This window comes from Gossypium hirsutum, chromosome A01 (assembly GCF_007990345.1).
Source record: "Gossypium hirsutum isolate 1008001.06 chromosome A01, Gossypium_hirsutum_v2.1, whole genome shotgun sequence".
Lineage (NCBI taxonomy): Eukaryota > Viridiplantae > Streptophyta > Magnoliopsida > Malvales > Malvaceae > Gossypium > Gossypium hirsutum.
The window spans coordinates 118,817,290-118,836,353 of NC_053424.1; the positions used below are offsets into that span (position 1 = coordinate 118,817,290).

The following is a 19,064-nucleotide window of genomic DNA, read 5'->3' on the forward strand; positions in this document are numbered from 1 at the left end:
GTTTTTATTTAAGTTATTGGATTGTTAAACTTTTTTTTAAAGTCTAGCTGGTAAGCTTTTTAAGCGACGATTCGATGATTAGTGTAGTGGATTAGTACCCATCAACATGTAAACGAATATATATTAGATCCAAGCCGATCTAACAATCGATGATGGTGACTAGAGAAAAAGTTATTTGGATTTTGATTCGCAACTTTAGATTGAGGCACCGAATTTAACTAATATTGATTCAAAAAAAGAGAAAGCAAGAAATTGGTTCATCTGTTGTGTGTTTTTCTTGGAAACTGAATGGTTTTTCCCATGATTTTGTTGTTTCAAATAGTGTTGTTTTTGTAGTTTCTAGAATTCCTAATTTCTATGGCTAGATTTATTATTTAATTCAGTATATATTTTCAAAAAAAAAACTTTGAACTGTAGAAGAGAAGGGAAAGAAGAGCTTTCAATTGATGCAATCAGTACAAACAAATAAGGCCAAACAACAATCATTTTAATAGCTCAGTGACTTAAATAAAAATTTTCAAATAATTTAGTGACCATTTTATAACTTTTTTAAATTGAATAATCAAAACGTAAACTTACAAAGAGTTTAATAAACTTGGGTGTAATTTACCCAATAACCAAAACGCCGGAGTGCTGAAAAAAGTGGCGCAAGGGAAAAGTCAACCGTTACCGTTAATTAACGGCGATAATCAATGTTGGTGATATCCAGTGTAGGCTTTTACTAACGAAATAAACCTCTCTACAACGAGACGGTGGCTTACCTGTCAATTATCTCTTCTTATAAATCTCTCTCACATTTTTTTCCCTCTGTTTCCTCTGTTTTTTTCTTCTATTTTCTTCTCTGTTTTCTCTTTAATGGCCACGAAACAAAGGAAGTAAATGGAAGGAACAAAAAGGGAAAAAACCATATAAACGTATAATTATATAAACAAGAAAATAATTTTTTTAAAAAAAGTTGAAGAGAGAAAAGAAGTGGAAAAAAATGGTGAGTAAGGTTGGGGATGATGATGATTTAGTGGGGCTGAGCATTATAACCGTTCATGAAGGTCCTTCTTCATCTCGATTCCTCGATGCTTATCTCATAAGGTAATCTTTGAAGATCCCTTCATTTCTCTTTTAGAAAACTTGAAATTTCTCTCTTTTTGTTCTTTTGCTTTCTTAAAGTTGGGTTTTCCTTCTTCTTTTTTTTTTTTTAATTCTTAAGATGTAATTTGTTTCTTTTTGTTTATGTTAAGTAAAAATAAGAATTGGGTTATTTGTTTTTTTTTTTTATGGAATTTATGCTTTTGATTCAGTTTCTGGAGACTTTAGGGTTCTTCCTTTAGCAGTTTTTTAGGAAAATATTCAATAGATTTTGTGTTAGAATTTGGGGGAAATATTACATATTTTACAATTTGTCTGTTATATTGTTGATAAGTTGGGGTTTATTGAATTTGATTTTTCTGGGGATTGTTGTTTTATGTTTTTGATTTTTTGATAAAATTATAGGGTTTTGATTGAGGGGAAATCATGTGGTGATTGATAATTTATTGAGTTTTTGGGGGGTAAATGGAAAAATTCAATTCACAAACAGCAATAGTTATAATCGCCAATTGCATAAGCTGAAATGGGAGCTTCTCTCCTTACAACTTTCTCAATGGAGAATCATCATCCTTCAACTCTTTTATCTATGGATTCGAGTGCTCACGACGAGTTCGATTTAGAAAAAAATCGGCAATCGGTTCTGTCCCGGCCACCGGATATCAATTTGCCGTTATCTGCTGAGCGTAGCCCTCCACCGCAGCAGCCATGGAACTCCGATCAGTGTGATATTCTTGATGTCGGGCTGTGTTCACAAGCTTATGAAACCGAGAGCTACCTTCCAGTCTCGAAAGCCGGACGGAAATGCGCTAAGCGGGTAGATAGTATATGGGGTGCTTGGTTGTTCTTTAGCTTTTACTTCAAACCCGCTTTGAATGAGAAATCCAAGGCTAAGATCGTTCGAGATAGCAATGGTGTTTCTGGTTTCGATAAATCGGATCTTAAGTTGGATGTTTTCATGGTTCAGCACGACATGGAGAATATGTATATGTGGGTTTTCAAGGAGAAACCTGAGAATGCGTTGGGTAAAATGCAGCTTCGAAGTTACATGAATGGGCATTCTCGTCAAGGGGAACGCCTTTTCCCCTTTAGTGTTGATAAGGGATTTATCCGTTCCCATAGGATGCAACGGAAGCATTATAGGGGATTGTCAAATCCTCAATGCGTGCACGGGATCGAACCTGTTCCATCACCGAATCTCATGGCTCTCAGTGAGGAAGATTGGAAGAAATGGATTGAGCTTACCGGAAGGGATTTAAACTTCACGATTCCACCTGAAGCTAGTGATTTTAGTTCATGGAGAAACCTCCCGAACACTGATTTTGAGCTCGAGAGACCTCCAATAATGAAGAGCGTACTCAATTTATCTACTCAATCTTCGAGCCATATGTACAGTGATGGCACTGACTTATCACTTGTGAGCAACAAAAGGAGGAAAGACGATGATTGCTATTTGCCAGTCATTCCTCCATCCGACCGAATCCCAGACATGGAAATTCATCCTAGTGAACCACACTGGTTAAATGACTTCAGCGGGGTAATGAAAAACGCTTACGGTCCCGTTACCGCTGCGAAAGCCATCTATGAGGATGAAGCCAGTTACTTGATCATTATCAGCTTGCCTTTTGTTGATCTTCAAAGGGTAAAGGTCTCATGGAGGAACACACTCACTCATGGTATTATAAAACTATCTTGTGTGAGCACAACATGTATGCCGTTCATCAAACGACACAACCGGACATTCAAGCTTACAGATCCCGCTCCCGAGCATTGCCCTCCCGGCGAATTCGTTAGAGAAATCCCATTGTCAACTCGAATCCCCGAAGACGCCGACATAGAAGCATATCACGATGGGCCAGGTTCTGTTCTCGAGATTATGGTTCCGAAACTACGGATGGTACCTGAAGAACATGAAATCCGGGTTTGTCTTCGTCCTAAACATGTAGGGAATGATCTCATGTTGACATGAACTATAAAAGGGTAGTTGCTATGGTTGGTTCTGCATTGTTTTTACTGACTTTTGTACCATACAATGTAATCTATGAAAACAAAAATATGGGTCTTCCGTTTTTTACTTTTTACCATTTTTGTCCCACTAATTAATATGTTTTGTTTAGTGGTCCTTTTTTGACTGTAATTAGATTTTGATTTTTCGGACATTTGATTATATTAAACTTGTGTTTTGTAGTTTCAGACATTTATTGAATTTTAATGAAGAGGTAGAAGTTGTTGAATTACTTGGTTAATCCTTGTATTATAGATCAAAGAACAAATTCGTCTTTTTAGTACAAAATATCGAACAACAAATTTATCCCTCTATTATAAAATAGATAATTTACTCCTTGTATAAATCTTTGAACTTGTTAACTTTTCTCAACTTAACCTGTAAAATATTTTTTTGTCGCACTATTTAATTAGGTCAAAAGAAAAAAGTGAAGCATTAAATTCAACATTGAAGCTAAATTTTAAGTATTTAATTTTGATTAAAATAAAATTTAAGTATATAACTAAAAAAATTTAAGTACCAAAATGATATCATTAGACACATTATTTGAATAAAAAAATGCACGTATTTAATTAGGACAAAAGAAAAAACATAAAGCACTAAATTGAATATTAAAGCTAAATTTTAGATATTTAATTTTGACTAAAAAAATTTTTAAGTATCAAATAAAAAAAAAACTTAAATACTAAAGTGAATATTAAAGCAAAACTTAAATATCAAATTGAACATTGAAACTAAGCTCAAGTTCCAAATAGTATATTAACCAACTAAAAACTAAGAACACACAATATCGCTATAAAATAATCATGGGTAAATTACACTTAAGATCACTAAATTATTAATAAATTTATGTTTTAGTCACTCAAATTTCAAAAAGTTACAAATTAGTCATCAAACTATTCAAAAGTTTTCAATTAAGTCACTGAGCTGTTAATTTTTTTTTAAATATAGAACGATTAGACGATACAGTGGAGTAGTACCCATTAACGAGAAGAAGAACATACTTAGATCTAAGTTGATTTGACGGTTGATGTTGAAGACCAAAGAAAGAGTTATTTGAATTTTAATTCCCAAATTTGTGACATTCAAAGCTCTTTTATAAAAAAAAGGAAAAAGAATTATAGAAGAGATGAGTAAGAGAGAGCTTTTGATTGGTGTAGGCAATTCGAATAGAGAAGGTTATACAATAACAACTTTAACAGTCTAATAACTTAAATAAAAACTTTCGAATAGTAACTTTTCGAAATTGAATAAATTTAATGACTTTAGATGTAATTTACCCGATAAACGAAACGGTGGAGCATTGAGAAAAGTGGCGCGAAGGAAAAGTGCACCGTTACCGTTAAGTAACGGCGATAATTAATATGGGTGATATCCAGTGTAGGCTTTTACTAACGATATAAACCTCTGTATAATGAGACGGTGGCTTACCTTTCAATTATCTCTCTTCTCATTATCTCTTTCACTTTTTTTTTTTATTATTTTCATTTTCCTCTGTTTTTTCTTTTCTATTTTCTTCTCTGTTTTCTCTTTATTGGCCACAAAACAAAGCAAGTAAATGGAAGGAACGAAAGGGGGGGGGGGGAAAGCATATAAACGTATAATAATATAAAAAAGAAAATAAAAGTTAAAAAAATAGCTGAAGAGATAAAGGAAAGGGAAAAAAATGGTGGGTAAGGTTGGGGATGATGATGATTTAGTGGAGCTGAGCATTATAATCGTTCATGAAGGTCCTTCTTCATCTCGATTCCTCGATGCTTATCCCATAAGGTAACCTTTAAAGATCCCTTCATTTCTCTTCTAGAAAATTTGAAATTTCTCTCTCTTTTTTTAATTTTGCTTTGTCAAAGTTGGGTCTTCTTTTTTTTTTTTTAATTCTTAACATGTAATTTTTTTTATGTAAAGCAAAAATAAGAATTGGGTTTTTTGTTTTTTTATGGAATTTATGCTTTTGATTCAGTTTCTGTAGATTTTAGGGTTCTTTCTTTAGCAGCTTTTTAGGGAAATTTATTGTGTTAGAATTTAGGGTAAAATTATTTATGTTTTACAATTTGTTTGTTATATTGTTAATAAGTTGGGTTTTATTGAATTTGATTTAAAAAAAAATAAGTTGTTGATTTCTGTGGGTTTTTCTGGGGATTGTTGTTTTATGTTTTCTTTTATAAAATTCTAGGGTTTTGATTGAGGGAAAAATCATGTGGTGATTGATAATTTATTGAATTTTTTGGGGGGTTTTTTGGGGTAAATGGAAAAATTCAATCCACAAGCAGCAATTATTACAATCTCCAATTGCATAAGCTGAAATGGGAGCTTCTCTCCTTACAACTTTCTCAATGGAGAATCATCATCCTTCAACTCTTTTATCTATGGACTCGAGCGCACACGACGAGTTTGATTTAGACAAGAATCGGCAATCGATTCTGTCCCTGCCACCGGATATCAATTTGCCACTATCTGCTGAGCGTAGCCCTCCACCACAGCAGCCATGGAACTCCGATCAGTGCGATATTCTAGATGTTGGGCTGTGTTCACAAGCTTATGAAACCGAGAGCTACCTTCCAGTCTCGAAAGCCGGACGGAAATGCACTAAGCGGGTAGATAGCATATGGGGTGCTTGGTTGTTCTTTAGCTTTTACTTCAAACCTGCTTTGAATGAGAAATCCAAGGCTAAGATCGTTCGGGATAGCAATGGTGTTTCTGGTTTCGATAAATCGGATCTTAAGTTGGATGTTTTCATGGTTCAACATGACATGGAGAATATGTATATGTGGGTTTTCAAGGAGAAACCCGAGAATGCATTGGGTAAAATGCAGCTTCGAAGCTACATGAATGGGCATTCTCGCCAAGGGGAACGTCCTTTTCCTTTTAGTGTGGATAAGGGATTTATCCGCTCCCATAGGATGCAACGGAAGCATTATAGAGGATTGTCGAATCCTCAGTGTGTGCACGGGATCGAACTTGTTCCATCACCGAATCTCATTGCTCTCAGTGAAGAAGATCGGAAGAAATGGATTGAGCTTACCGGAAGGGATTTAAACTTCACGATTCCACTCGAGGCTAGTGATTTTAGTTCATGGAGAAACCTCCCGAACACTGATTTTGAGCTCGAGAGACCTCAGATAATAAAGAACATACCACATTCTCACTCGAGGAAACTGCTCAACGGGTCTGGACTCAATTTATCTACTCAATCAGCGAGCCATACGTACGGTGATGGCACAGACTTATCACTTGTGAGCAACAAGAGGAGGAAAGACGATGATTGCTTTTTGCCTGTCATTCCTCCTTCTGACCGAATCCCGGACATGGAAATTCATCCTAGTGAACCACACTGGTTAAACGACTTCAGCGGGGTAATGAAAAGCACTTACGGTCCTGTTACCGCTGCAAAAGCCATCTACGAGGACGAAGCCGGTTACTTGATCATTATCAGCTTGCCTTTTGTAGATCTTCAAAGGGTAAAGGTCTCATGGAGGAACACACTCACTCATGGTATTATAAAACTATCTTGTTTGAGCACATCGGCTATGCCGTTTATCAAACGACACAACCGGACATTCAAGCTTACAGATCCCGCTCCCGAGCATTGCCCTCCCGGCGAATTCGTTAGAGAAATCCCATTGTCAACTCGAATCCCTGAAGATGCCCACATAGAAGCATATCACGATGGGCCAGGATCCGTGCTTGAGATTATGGTTCCGAAACTACGAATGGTGCCCGAAGAACACGAAATCCGGGTTTGTCTTCGGCCTAAACATGTGGGGAATGATCTCATGTTGACATGAATTATAAAAGGGTAGTTGCTATGGTTGGTGCTGCATTGTTTTTACTGACTTTTGTACCATACAATGTAATCTATAAAAACAAAAATATGGGTCCTACATTTTATGTTTTTACCATTTTTGCCCCACTAATTGATATATTTCTTTGTAGTGGTCCTTGTTTGACTGTAATTAGAATTTGATTTTTCAGACATATTTGATTATATTTAGTCATTAATATAAGATATATTAAACTTGTGTCTTGTAGTTTCAGACATATTTATTGAATTTTAATGAAAAGGTAGAAATTGTTTAATTACTTGGTGAGTCCTTTTATTAACACGTAAATTGTTTTTTTGGTCCACAATTTTTATCCAAATTTTGGTTCCATGTGATGATCTTGTGCTTTGATATTGTGCCAAAATTATATTTTCATAGAATAATCAAGTCATTATGTATTATAATTTTAGAGTATCGTATCATCATAAAGATCAAAATTGAGAAAAAATTAATGATATTCAAGTCATTATAAAAATATAAATCATTAACGTTTCGAGAGCTTAAAATAATGTTTCTAGTCATATGGCTAAAACAGTTTAAAGTGGATTGAATAACGTACAACTGTTTTGAGAGTTTTTAGATTCAGTATGGACTCTACCGATAGTTGCGCGTAATACTATTTTTCTATATTAATAGCATTTTAAGATTGTAATTGTTTTATGCTGTTTTTTTTTAAAAAATTAAATTAAATCTAAACAAAATTCACGTATAATTTAAATATAGTAAAACTCGAACACAAATATTTAAAATTTGAGACCTATGACTTATCCTTTATCAATTATTTCAAAGTTTCATTGTCATAATTAATTTAATCCTAAATCAAGGACACAAGACCAAGTCCAACTGCCACCTAATGTGATGGAAAAGGGCAAAATTACTGTTTAACACTAATGAAAACATATAAAACATATAAAGTGGTGACACCTAACAACCTTTTATTTTATATAGGTATAATATTTTTTTAGCCCTCCAACTTTATAAAAAAAATTATTTCAACCTTTTATTTAATTTTTTCTCTTTTAACCTTTAAACTTGTATTTTTTTTTATCAAATCACCCCAAATGGATGGAGAAGTTAACGTTTGTTAACTTTGCTGACATAGCATACACGTGAATTATTGTGTAGATGACATGTTAGCATTTAATTAATTTTTAAAAAATTTAAAAGATATTTTTTTATAGTTGTTTATATACTTAAAATAATTTTAATGATTTTTCAATTTTTATATTTTCTTGAATTTTTAAAATTTAAAAAAAATAATTTAATGCCGATGTGTCATCTACGTGTATGCCACTTCAGTAAAATTAAAAAATATTAACTTTTCCCTCTATTTTGGAATGATTTGATAAATAAAAAATAAAAAATAAAATGAATGATTAAAATAATATTTTTTGTAACATTAGAGGTCTAAATAAGTCATTATACCTTTTATATAATATAAAAAGAAAGGTATAAATGATAGATAATTTGGGTGAAAAGAGATACTAATAATAAATAAGCTAAGCTATCTATGGTGGGTGGGTGGGGAATTAGTCCACATTCTATGTATGGCTAATGACTAGTAGGAATTTGAGGGCAAATTCTTGTAGATTTAAAAAACTTAGGTCAAGTATGGCGTCTCTTTAGCTTAGCTTATCTTAAATTGACACTTTTGGTAGACTTTAACGTGGGCAGTGTAACTTGACGGGATGAAATTTTTTCTCTTTTGTTGATTGATTTATATTTAAATTTGTTGTATCGAGGGATAATGTAGTATTTAATCTATAAATTTTTTAATTTTTTTTTATTTTGATTTTTAATTTTTTTTAGGTTCACGTTAATTCTTGAATTTGGTAAGTTTTATATGTTTTGATCTATTTGATTATATAATATTTTGAGATTATATCACATCATAACTTTTTTTTTTAAATGGTACAATAGCATAGCACCAAGTCGGCATAATAATTAAAATTAGAAAAGATTGTCAAGTTCCAAAACTAAGAGACACTCAATGTAGTTAAATTATTAGTAAATTTACGTTTTAATCACTTAACTTTAAAAAAATTATAAAATGATATAAAATGATCACTGGACTATTCAAAAGCTTTTATTCTGGCTACTTAGTTCCAATCGACAGTTCAACAACCAATACCCATTACAAGAAAAAGAACATAAATTAATACAAGTCAAATGACGGTCTGTGTCGAATATTGAAAAAAAGAAAGTTTGGGTTTTGATTTATAGATCATTAACATTTAAAGTTGTTTCATAAAAAAAAATTATAAAAGAGAAAAAGAAATTAAAACTTTCGATTGATGGTATGAATAAAGAAAGCCATACATAAAGGATTTTAATATTTCAATGAACGGGATTAAACCGGACAGACGGTCCGGTTGATGCTGAAGTGTGGCTATAAGGTAACGTATGGCATCTAATAAAGTAGTACACTTTTTTATCATTTAACGCGCTTTTTTTTTTTTTTGGCTCATAGCCGTGTTGTAGGTATCGTCTTATCTATATGTACCATTTGTCAAAGCTAATAGTTAATTTTTTTATTAGGATTTAGTTGTTATATTTTAATTTTATTATTTTTTAGTCCTTATACTTTTTTAATTGTGAAGTTTTAGTTTTGGCTTAAAATTTTTAAAATTTAGGGGGCAGAACTGAATTATAAATTTTTGTGAGATCACAATGTAAATCTATTATGTATTAATTTATAATTTTATCAGTTTTAAGGGACTAAACATATTCTTTTTCATATTTTGAGGAGCAGAAGTGTAATTTTATCACGACTAACTTGAAATTTTATTATTTCTAGTGAGTCTAAATTGGAATTTTTCATTTTAGGGAGGGGTCAAAGCCCTTACCAGAACAAAAATTAAACCTATAACTTATGCATAGGTCAAAACTAGTAGTAGAATTTAACCTAGTAGATTTAACTACTGCCATTTGAGATAGGATTGAAATTTAAAAATTTAAAAACTATAAGGACTAATAATAAAATTTTCCCTTGTTTGGCAAGAAAAAACACACACGCATACGAAGTCTATGGTTGAAACAGGTTCTTATCTATGTCGGTTACAGTTATAGATAAAAATATTTGTATTTTTTTAGGGGTTAAATACCTATGAGGTTTCTGTATTATAGGGACTGAATCAATTTAGTCTCTATACTATTGAAAAATATCAAATAAGTCCAAATTGTAATAGAGTTAACATTTATTTTATAAAAAAAAATTTTAAAATTATTATTTTTCAAATGCAACTAAATTTCAAATAAAAGATTTCATTTATAGAACACAAAAACTTTAAAAATATTAACTTTGTCATAGTAAATATAAATTCTATTCCAGTCTGGCCTTATTTGATTCTTTTCAATAGTATAAAGATTAAATTGATATATTTAATAGTAAAGGGACTAATTTGATTATATTCCTACAATAGAGAGACCCCTCAAGTATATTAACCATTTTTTAAGTGTAAAATCATTGCGTGCCGACACAAAGTGATAAGGAAGAGTGAAGATGGCGCGTCCAAAAACATCCTCGGAAAAAGATGGATTGAATTGTAAAGTGGGTTGGACAACTTGTCTCCCTTTGAATCATCATTGCTTACGAATTTTTGATAGGGAGCATTTACTATCAATCACATGAGAATATATTGGGATAAATATTAAATTTACACAAATTTTAGTTTATTTAAGTTTTTTTTGGGTGTCGTTCAGATTGTGTGATCTGTATATTTATACAATACGATATTATTTATCGATAAGATAGATTAGGTAGGCTTTATGCATGTAAATACGTTCATTACTCTAGCCTAGATACGTCATCAACCTACGTACTTACCTCGCAAGCTTAGTACTTGGGTCAAGCCTGCGAGCTCATTAGGGCTTGGTCTAGTCCCAAACTTGAGATGGGTTTAGGCCAATAATAATAATCATCCTAACAAGTTTAATTTGTAATTTGATACATTAATTTCAATTTGCTGTAGTTAAATACACAAAATTTGAAATGTGGTTCATATGTATACGTAAAATTTTGATTTCGATTCAATTGTACACATTTAAATGAATAAATACATATATTTATTTTCATATTGAATTAATATAATTATTTGTGTATGTTTTATATCAACATAAAATGATGCTAATTCAATAATATTATTAATTATTTGCGAAAATAAATAAAATTAAATTTTCATATATAAAATCGTGCAAAATCAAAGTCTATGTATGACATTGCACATTGAATCAAAGTTCATGTATAAGTTTAATATTTATCTCCTTTTTCATGTGTTTATTTTTTAAAAAAATTCTTTTATTAAAATATTGTGAAGATTAAAATTAATTAAATTTGTAACTAATATACAGCAATTTGAATTAATTCAAATTTATTATTCGCAAAAGTAAAGCAAATCCATATATATATATATATATATATATAATTGAAATATCTCGGTTTATATTCATATTTGTTTCGAATTCTTTACGACTAATAATAATTAAAGTTGTTATACATTATGAGAGATGATTTATAAAACTGAGATATTATGTCATTTGTATCTATTTCTAATAAAAACATGCCACTTCAGCATTTTCATCCTAAATTTCAACATATTATATTGGATTTAAATTATTTTTTACAGGATAAAAATACTGAAGTGACAAATTCTTATTAAAAAGGGATATCCCAATTTTATATAATCTTTTCTACTCGATTATTGAGTTTTTAGTTAATGATTTAAAATGTTTCTTCCAATGGATATCTATGGGCTTCATTTTTGTTCTTCTTGATGATATTGTAGATTTTGTTTAGGGGTCATTAAAACGAACGTTTATGGGTTTTTTTTTGTTTTTGTTGAGGTTGGGTGTGATGGTTCTTGAAAACAAACTGGGGTGATTGCTTACGCTTTTGAAATAAGATAGAGTTAGGTTTTCGAGATTGGGTATTTAGAATTTGGGTTCTTGAATGAAATTGAATTGGGTTTTTAAATCTGGGTATTTTGATTGGGGTATTGGGATTTGGGTATTTTAAATTTTGTTTTTTAAATTGGTGTTTAAATTGGTTAAATTAGTTAAATATGTCGAAAAAATATTAATTAACAAAATAGATCAATTTTGTTGAAATTTAGGGAAATATGTCGTTTTTTGAGAGTGTGAAAGTGCACCCACAGAGGCGTAGCTAGGGGGCTGGTAGGAGCCCCGGTCTCCCTTAAAATAAAAAATTATTATTTAAATCCTTCAAAATTTTTTAAAAATTTAAATTAATAAAGATAAAATTACACTTTAGTCCCCTTAAATTTATAAAATTTTGATTTAATCATTTAAAAATTATAAAGATATAAACTATAAAAAGTTAAAATTTCATTCAGCCTCCTAAAAATTTGTTCTGGCTTTACCCCTGCGCACCTAGCTTTTCTGCTGACATGTAAGAGAAAGTGCACACAGCTATGTGTGTTTTTTGATAATTACAAACAAAGCACATCCAATTGGAGAAAGGATTGTATAAAACTATGATTTCATATTATCCCTACCTCTCCCCAATAAAAGAATGACAAATCAAATTTTTTCTCATGATTTTTAGTCTTTTCCTCTTGAAAAATTTCAAATCTTACTAAAAATGCTAAAAATCAAGAGGAAAAAGTTGATTTATTATTCTCCTATTAGAAAGTAGGGATGACGTGGAATCACAATTTCATACAATCCATTCTCTATTAAATTGGGCACACTTTCACACTAACTGTGCAGAAAGTGCTTCCAGTTGGACGTGCATTCACATTCTTTCTCAAAAAATGACATATTTTTCTTAAATTAAAAAAAATAATCTATTTAATAATTAATTTCTTTCTGACATATTAGCTAATTTAGCCGTTTAAATTAGGAATTTATTTTTTAATTTTATTTTTAATTCTAATAAATTGACTCTTTTGTTTTTCAGTGCATTACACTTTCAAAAAATCTACTTTTTTAGAGATTGGATCCACAAGGGCAAGATAAGTCAGAGAACTGTTCTCTGTCTCTCAAAATTTAATATTTGTTTATGTGTGTATATATATTATTCCATGTTGATTGTCCGAGAGAAGATGGCAAAATGGTATTGTACATTGATATTATAATGCTATTGCTATTTATATATAATGTTATTATATTATATATTCTATTTATACAATGTTCTTACTAATTGTTATTTATATGTAATTCTACTATATATATGATATTGGTGGCATATATGCTATTTCGAAAAAATACTATTTAGTATTTGGTTGCAATGTGTTACTGAAATTTGGGTTTTTTTAGTTTCTCATTTTGCATAGTGTTGACGTAAGAAACTTTTTTTTATTTATCGAAATGGATCCGAAGACCACTATCTCAATATTAACAAGCATCAACAAATACAAGTCTATGAATATCGCTCGGATACTCTATATTAAAAGAAAAGGTACAATATTTATCAATAGAAAGTTTACAAAGGCCATTGGCCACCCTATCATTCAAACGAACGATCTACTCAATCACAGACTTGATGGTTCTTCAATCGAAATTCAGAAATTAAATATCCATTCAATATTATTGTTATGCGCCCAAACAATACCTTCTCTCAATGTCTCCGCCTCAGCCCACTGAATATCCATGTTATAATCCAGGTAAACTACACCACCACCTTTGATGGAAGAAACTTATATACATGCATACGGGGGTAATTTGGAAACAAACCCCAAGGTAGCTTATGTACGTGACCAAGTGCATGAGGTAGATAGAGAACCTAATTACTTATCCCATTCACTGTTATTGTGAATCTGGTTTGGAATTTAATGGAGATGTTAGGGTATTATATGATAATGATTTTTATGTGACAATGATGAAACACCTGGAAAATGATGTTAGGTTACATGGGATTTGTGAACAATAAAAGGGACAATGAGAGCAACATATTAGATATTATAATTATAAAAATTATCAAAACTCAATTGAAATATTTATTGATTACTTAGAAATGGTGAGAAACCAACTCAAGTGAAATACATATCACATTAATTTAAGCATTTATAGATTTTGACAAATAAATTTATGAATTTTACAATATGAATAAAATTCCCTATTAAAATTGACAGATGATGATGAGAAATTTTACTTCAAGAGCTTTGCTCTCTAAAATCAATCTAGAGAGTAACAATTTTAAAATCCATTTTTTAATTATTTTAATAAAAAGTATTTAAAATATTAGATGGTTTTATGAAATAAAATATAGTTGCATCTAAATAATAAATGCTATTAGAAATGAAAAATAATTAGTCTCATATGTATAAAGGATTAAAAGTCATCTCATTGAAAAACAAGTCTAAAAACCAATATCAAAATAAATTACCCAAGTTCAAGCAATAAACTGTATTTTAAGCGAATCTAATTTAAAATAGAGCCCACACCAATTACTTAGTCTACTTCCTCAATCTTGGGGCCAGCACCGCTTCCACCAGACGGAGGAGCATCCTCATCCATACTACCACCCATATCACCACCAGCACCTTGGTACATTTTAGCAATGATAGGGTTACAAACACTCTCCAATTCCTTCATTTTATCTTCAAATTCATCAGCTTCAGCCAACTGGTTACTATCCAACCATTGAATAGCTTCTTCAATAGCATCTTCAATCCTTTTCTTATCATCTGGTGAGAGCTTTGAACCAATCTTTTCATCTTTCACTGTGTTTCTCATGTTGTAAGCGTAATTCTCCAATGCGTTCTTTGCTTCCACTTTCTTCTTGTGTTCTTCGTCTTCAGATTTGTATTTCTCAGCTTCTTGAACCATCTTTTCGATCTCTTCTTTCGAAAGTCTTCCTTTATCGTTCGTGATGGTGATTTTGTTCTTTTGACCGGTTGTTTTGTCTTCGGCTGAAACGTTTAAGATGCCGTTGGCGTCAATATCGAAGCACACGGTGATTTGCGGTACACCTCGTGGAGCTGGTGGGATGCCGGAGAGTTCGAATTTGCCTAATAAGTTGTTATCTCTTGTTCTTGTTCGTTCACCTTCGTAAACTTGGATTAATACACCGGGTTGGTTATCGGAGTATGTTGAAAAGACCTGTTCTTTCTTGGTGGGGATGGTAGTGTTTCTTGGGATCAAAACAGTCATCACACCGCCGGCGGTTTCTAATCCGAGGGATAACGGGGTGACATCTAAAAGCAGGAGGTCTTGTACCTTTTCATTGCCTTCGCCGCTTAAAATTGCGGCTTGGACTGCGGCACCGTACGCGACAGCTTCGTCAGGGTTGATGCTTTTGCAAAGCTCTTTACCATTGAAGAAATCCTGCAATAGTTGTTGAACTTTGGGAATTCTAGTGGAACCACCAACGAGGACGACATCATGGACACTGCTCTTGTCCATCTTGGCATCCCTTAAGCATTTCTCAACTGGTTCCATACACTTTCTGAATAGATCCATGTTGAGCTCCTCAAATCTGGCTCGGGTTATGGTTGAGTAAAAGTCAATACCTTCGTATAACGAATCTATTTCAATGGTGGTTTGAGCGGTGGACGAAAGAGTTCTTTTCGCCCTCTCGCAAGAAGTTCTCAACCTTCTAAGAGCTCTAGGGTTACCACTAATGTCTTTCTTGTTCTTTCTCTTGAACTCTTGCACGAAATGGTTCACCATTCGGTTGTCGAAATCTTCGCCTCCGAGGTGAGTGTCTCCGGCAGTGGCCTTCACTTCAAAGATACCTTCTTCAATGGTGAGAAGGGAGACATCAAAAGTACCGCCACCGAGATCAAAGATCAAGACATTCTTTTCACCAACACTGGTTGCCTTCTTGTCAAGACCGTAAGCAATGGCTGCAGCCGTTGGTTCATTGATGATTCGCATGACGTTGAGTCCGGCAATGACACCAGCATCTTTTGTTGCTTGACGCTGAGAGTCATTGAAGTATGCAGGGACGGTAACAACGGCATTCTTAACTGTAAAACCAAGGTAAGCCTCAGCGATTTCACGCATCTTAATAAGGACCATAGAAGAGATTTCCTCAGCAGCAAATTGCTTCTCCTCGCCCTTGTAATTGACGACAATCATTGGTTTGTCACCAGGTCCTGCTATGACCTTGAATGGCCACAATTTGATATCACTTTGCACTGAAGAATCAGTGAATCTACGACCAATCAACCTCTTAGCATCTGTATATGATGAAGCACATTAGTTTAGATTAAATAAAAATAATGAACAATACAACAAGAAAAACAAGAGACTAAGCACAATATTTTAATCCATGAACTATATGATAATATGAATAAGCATTAAAAACACACAACATTTTGATCATGTTATTTAAACTGAGTGTGAGTGAAAACATTGATTACTGATATTTGATGTTCATATTCTTATATTTATATTAACGCGAATACTTTAATATAATGAAGAGTCAAAACATACATAATATAACTAGTGAAATTAGTGACGGTGTAACGTTGATTATGTCATGCAAAAATAATGATACCATAAAACTAGATTATGAATTAACATATTAGAACCAGTAAGCATTGACCATTAACACTTATCAGCTCTGTAATAAGACTTTTAAGAGCCAAAGGTCAAATAAAACTAAGAATAAAGCAAAAAACTACGCAATAAAGCATTGACCATTATCACTTATCAGCTCTGTTTTAAGACTTTTAAGAGCCGAAGGTCAAATAAAACTAAGACTAAAGCAAAAAACTACACAATAGCAACTCTAATAGACAAGCCAAAGTTTAATTCAACAAATAGCTAACAGTTCACCTAAATATTCAAGAAACAGTACGATTCAGCTTCGAACTAGGATCTAAAAACAAGCTAAAGTTGTCCTCCCTACGTAAATCTTATAAAACTTAGCTCGTAAACTTCAGATCTGTATTTTTTTGTAATTCATCAAACAGCTACAGTTCACATAAGGATTCAAAAAACAGTACGATTCAGCTTCGAACTATAATCTAAAACCAAGCTAAAGCTGTTCTTCCTACGCTAGTCATAGGCTCATAGCAAACTTAGCTCGTAAACTTCAGTTTTGTATTTTTTTTTGTAATTCATCAAATAGATAATAGTTCACGTAAAGATTCAAAAACCGGTATCATTCAAGCTTCGAACTAGAATCTAAAAACAAGTTAAATCTGTTCTTCCTACGTAAATCTTAGCGATCTTAGCTCGTAAACTTCAGATCTGTATTTTTAAGCAAAACAACTAATCTTAGCATAGATCGAAAGTATGCAAATTCAGATCCAATCAAATACGAGATTCAAACTTCAAAATAAAGCAAAGTTACAAAACAGAGTCGAAGCTTACCGAAGACGGTGTTAATCGGGTTCATTGCAACCTGGTTCTTTGCTGCATCTCCGATCAAACGCTCGGTATCAGTAAAACCAACATAAGACGGCGTCGTTCTGTTACCTTGATCGTTAGCGATGATTTCAACACGGTCATGTTGCCAAACACCAACGCAAGAATAAGTTGTACCGAGATCGATACCGATAGCTGGACCTTCTCCTTTACCGGCCATTACTAACTATCTGTTGTGTAGACGAAAAGAATGTAAAGAACAAAGAAGAAAAATAACGAAAACTGAGAATCAGCTACGAACGGCTAGGGTTTCAAGTTGAAGCATATGAAGCAAAGAGTTGGTTTATATAGAGTTTTTTAAAAAAGAAAATTGATTTCTAGAATGTTCTAATCCCTGTAGATTTGGAACCGTCGGATGTCGGAAATTGTTTTAACGGTCCCAGATCCATTTTAGCCTTTCATGTCTAAATCCGTCATTTCCAGTCAGGTGTCCATGGTTCGAGCCTAATCGATATTCAATTTTTTTAAAAGTTAAACTTAAGCTCAAATTTGACTCGGTTTAATTCTCTAAATGAACTAATATTATTGTTTAAAAATAATTATATAATTTTATATTAATATTTATAAAATAAATTATTATTCAATCTCGACTCAATATCTACTGGGCAAATTATCTAACTCATAAATAAATATAATAGTTATATAAAATGTGCTTGAGTTGAGTAAATATATTATAGAGGCACTTATATTAGAAATTAAATTGTATTCGATTCTTTTTATTTAAAAATAATAATAAATTAATTTATGTACATTATATAAAGAATAAAATAATTTTTTTATTAAATTTTTTTATTAATTTGTATTACTAAAAATTAATTTTATAAATCTACATTATACGTCGTAACAAGTGATGTATAATTATATAATTATTCTGTCAACAATATTAATTTTTTAACCTACGGGTTCAAATTCAAATAATTTAAATTTACTTTCAACAAAGTTCGAGATGGTTGAACTCGATTTTTTTCTAATTAACCAATAAATAGTCGCCACGTCATTGAGAGATAGATATCTGATGGGATGTTGACCGTACGTTTGAGATCTGACGTTTCTGATTGGCCGAAGAAAAGGGCGCATGCGAAGAATCTTGTTACGGCTGTTTCTCATTGGACCGTCACCATCTAGGTAGATTCATTCTATGTTAGGAAAAACAAAAGGTGAAAACTCGAAGACTTTTTTGGTCTTTTCCATTGTCTGCTATTACCTTTTGTCTGTGTTGGGCTCGAGTACCGCGCAAGTTGGATAGTGAAAAGACGTAAAAGGACACTTATGCAAGTGCCTGGATGCACAAATGAAATTGATTACATATGGTCAAACTATATAATAGTCCCTGTACTATGCCTAACTTATAGTATTAGTCCTTATACTTTAATTTGGTCAAATTTACAACATATACAATTATAAAGACTAATAACACAATTTAACCTTTTCTTATTGCCTTCTTTTACTTTTTTCTGTGTCGTGCTCGAGGAACACGCAAGTTGTTGGTGTGAAAAGACGTAAAAGAAACACTCGTGCACGTGCCTAGTTGCACAAAGGAAAATGATAGAATAAGCTAATAATTATATTTACACAGTCAAATTCAAACTCTTGATTATGGAAATAAATAATTACATAATCAAGTAATCTAATCAATTTATAATTTTATACTAATTAATTAATTTTAGTTAATTACTTAATTCTTTTTGGTAATAAAATAAATAAAATATCATATTACATTATGGTATATAAATTAACTAAATGTGAGTTTAGATGGACGCAGTGGTATAATACAGTGCGTTTAGTTTACTTTTTATTTTATGTTACAATATCTAATTTTA

General features: G+C 32.0%; 3 protein-coding genes across 3 annotated transcripts; 2 read left to right on the forward strand and 1 right to left on the reverse strand.

Annotated features, from left to right (window-relative positions):
* Positions 1–731: 731 nt before the first annotated feature.
* Positions 732–3,161, forward strand: LOC107958016 (uncharacterized). The gene is made up of 2 exons (XM_041115664.1): positions 732–1,086; positions 1,489–3,161. The coding sequence occupies exon 2, from the start codon at positions 1,607–1,609 to the stop codon at positions 3,047–3,049; it is 1,443 nt and encodes a 480-aa protein (XP_040971598.1). The 5' UTR covers positions 732–1,086; positions 1,489–1,606; the 3' UTR covers positions 3,050–3,161.
* Positions 3,162–4,483: 1,322 nt separating this feature from the next.
* On the forward strand, positions 4,484–6,981 carry LOC107958017 (uncharacterized). Its single transcript, XM_016893668.2, has 2 exons — positions 4,484–4,855; positions 5,356–6,981. The coding sequence occupies exon 2, from the start codon at positions 5,389–5,391 to the stop codon at positions 6,868–6,870; it is 1,482 nt and encodes a 493-aa protein (XP_016749157.2). The 5' UTR covers positions 4,484–4,855; positions 5,356–5,388; the 3' UTR covers positions 6,871–6,981.
* Positions 6,982–14,187: 7,206 nt separating this feature from the next.
* On the reverse strand, positions 14,188–17,502 carry LOC107958018 (heat shock cognate 70 kDa protein 2). The gene is made up of 2 exons (NM_001327667.1): positions 17,191–17,502; positions 14,188–16,049 (listed from the first exon to the last, which is right to left on the reverse strand). The coding sequence occupies exons 1-2, from the start codon at positions 17,402–17,404 to the stop codon at positions 14,317–14,319; spliced, it is 1,947 nt and encodes a 648-aa protein (NP_001314596.1). The 5' UTR covers positions 17,405–17,502; the 3' UTR covers positions 14,188–14,316.
* Positions 17,503–19,064: the final 1,562 nt, after the last annotated feature.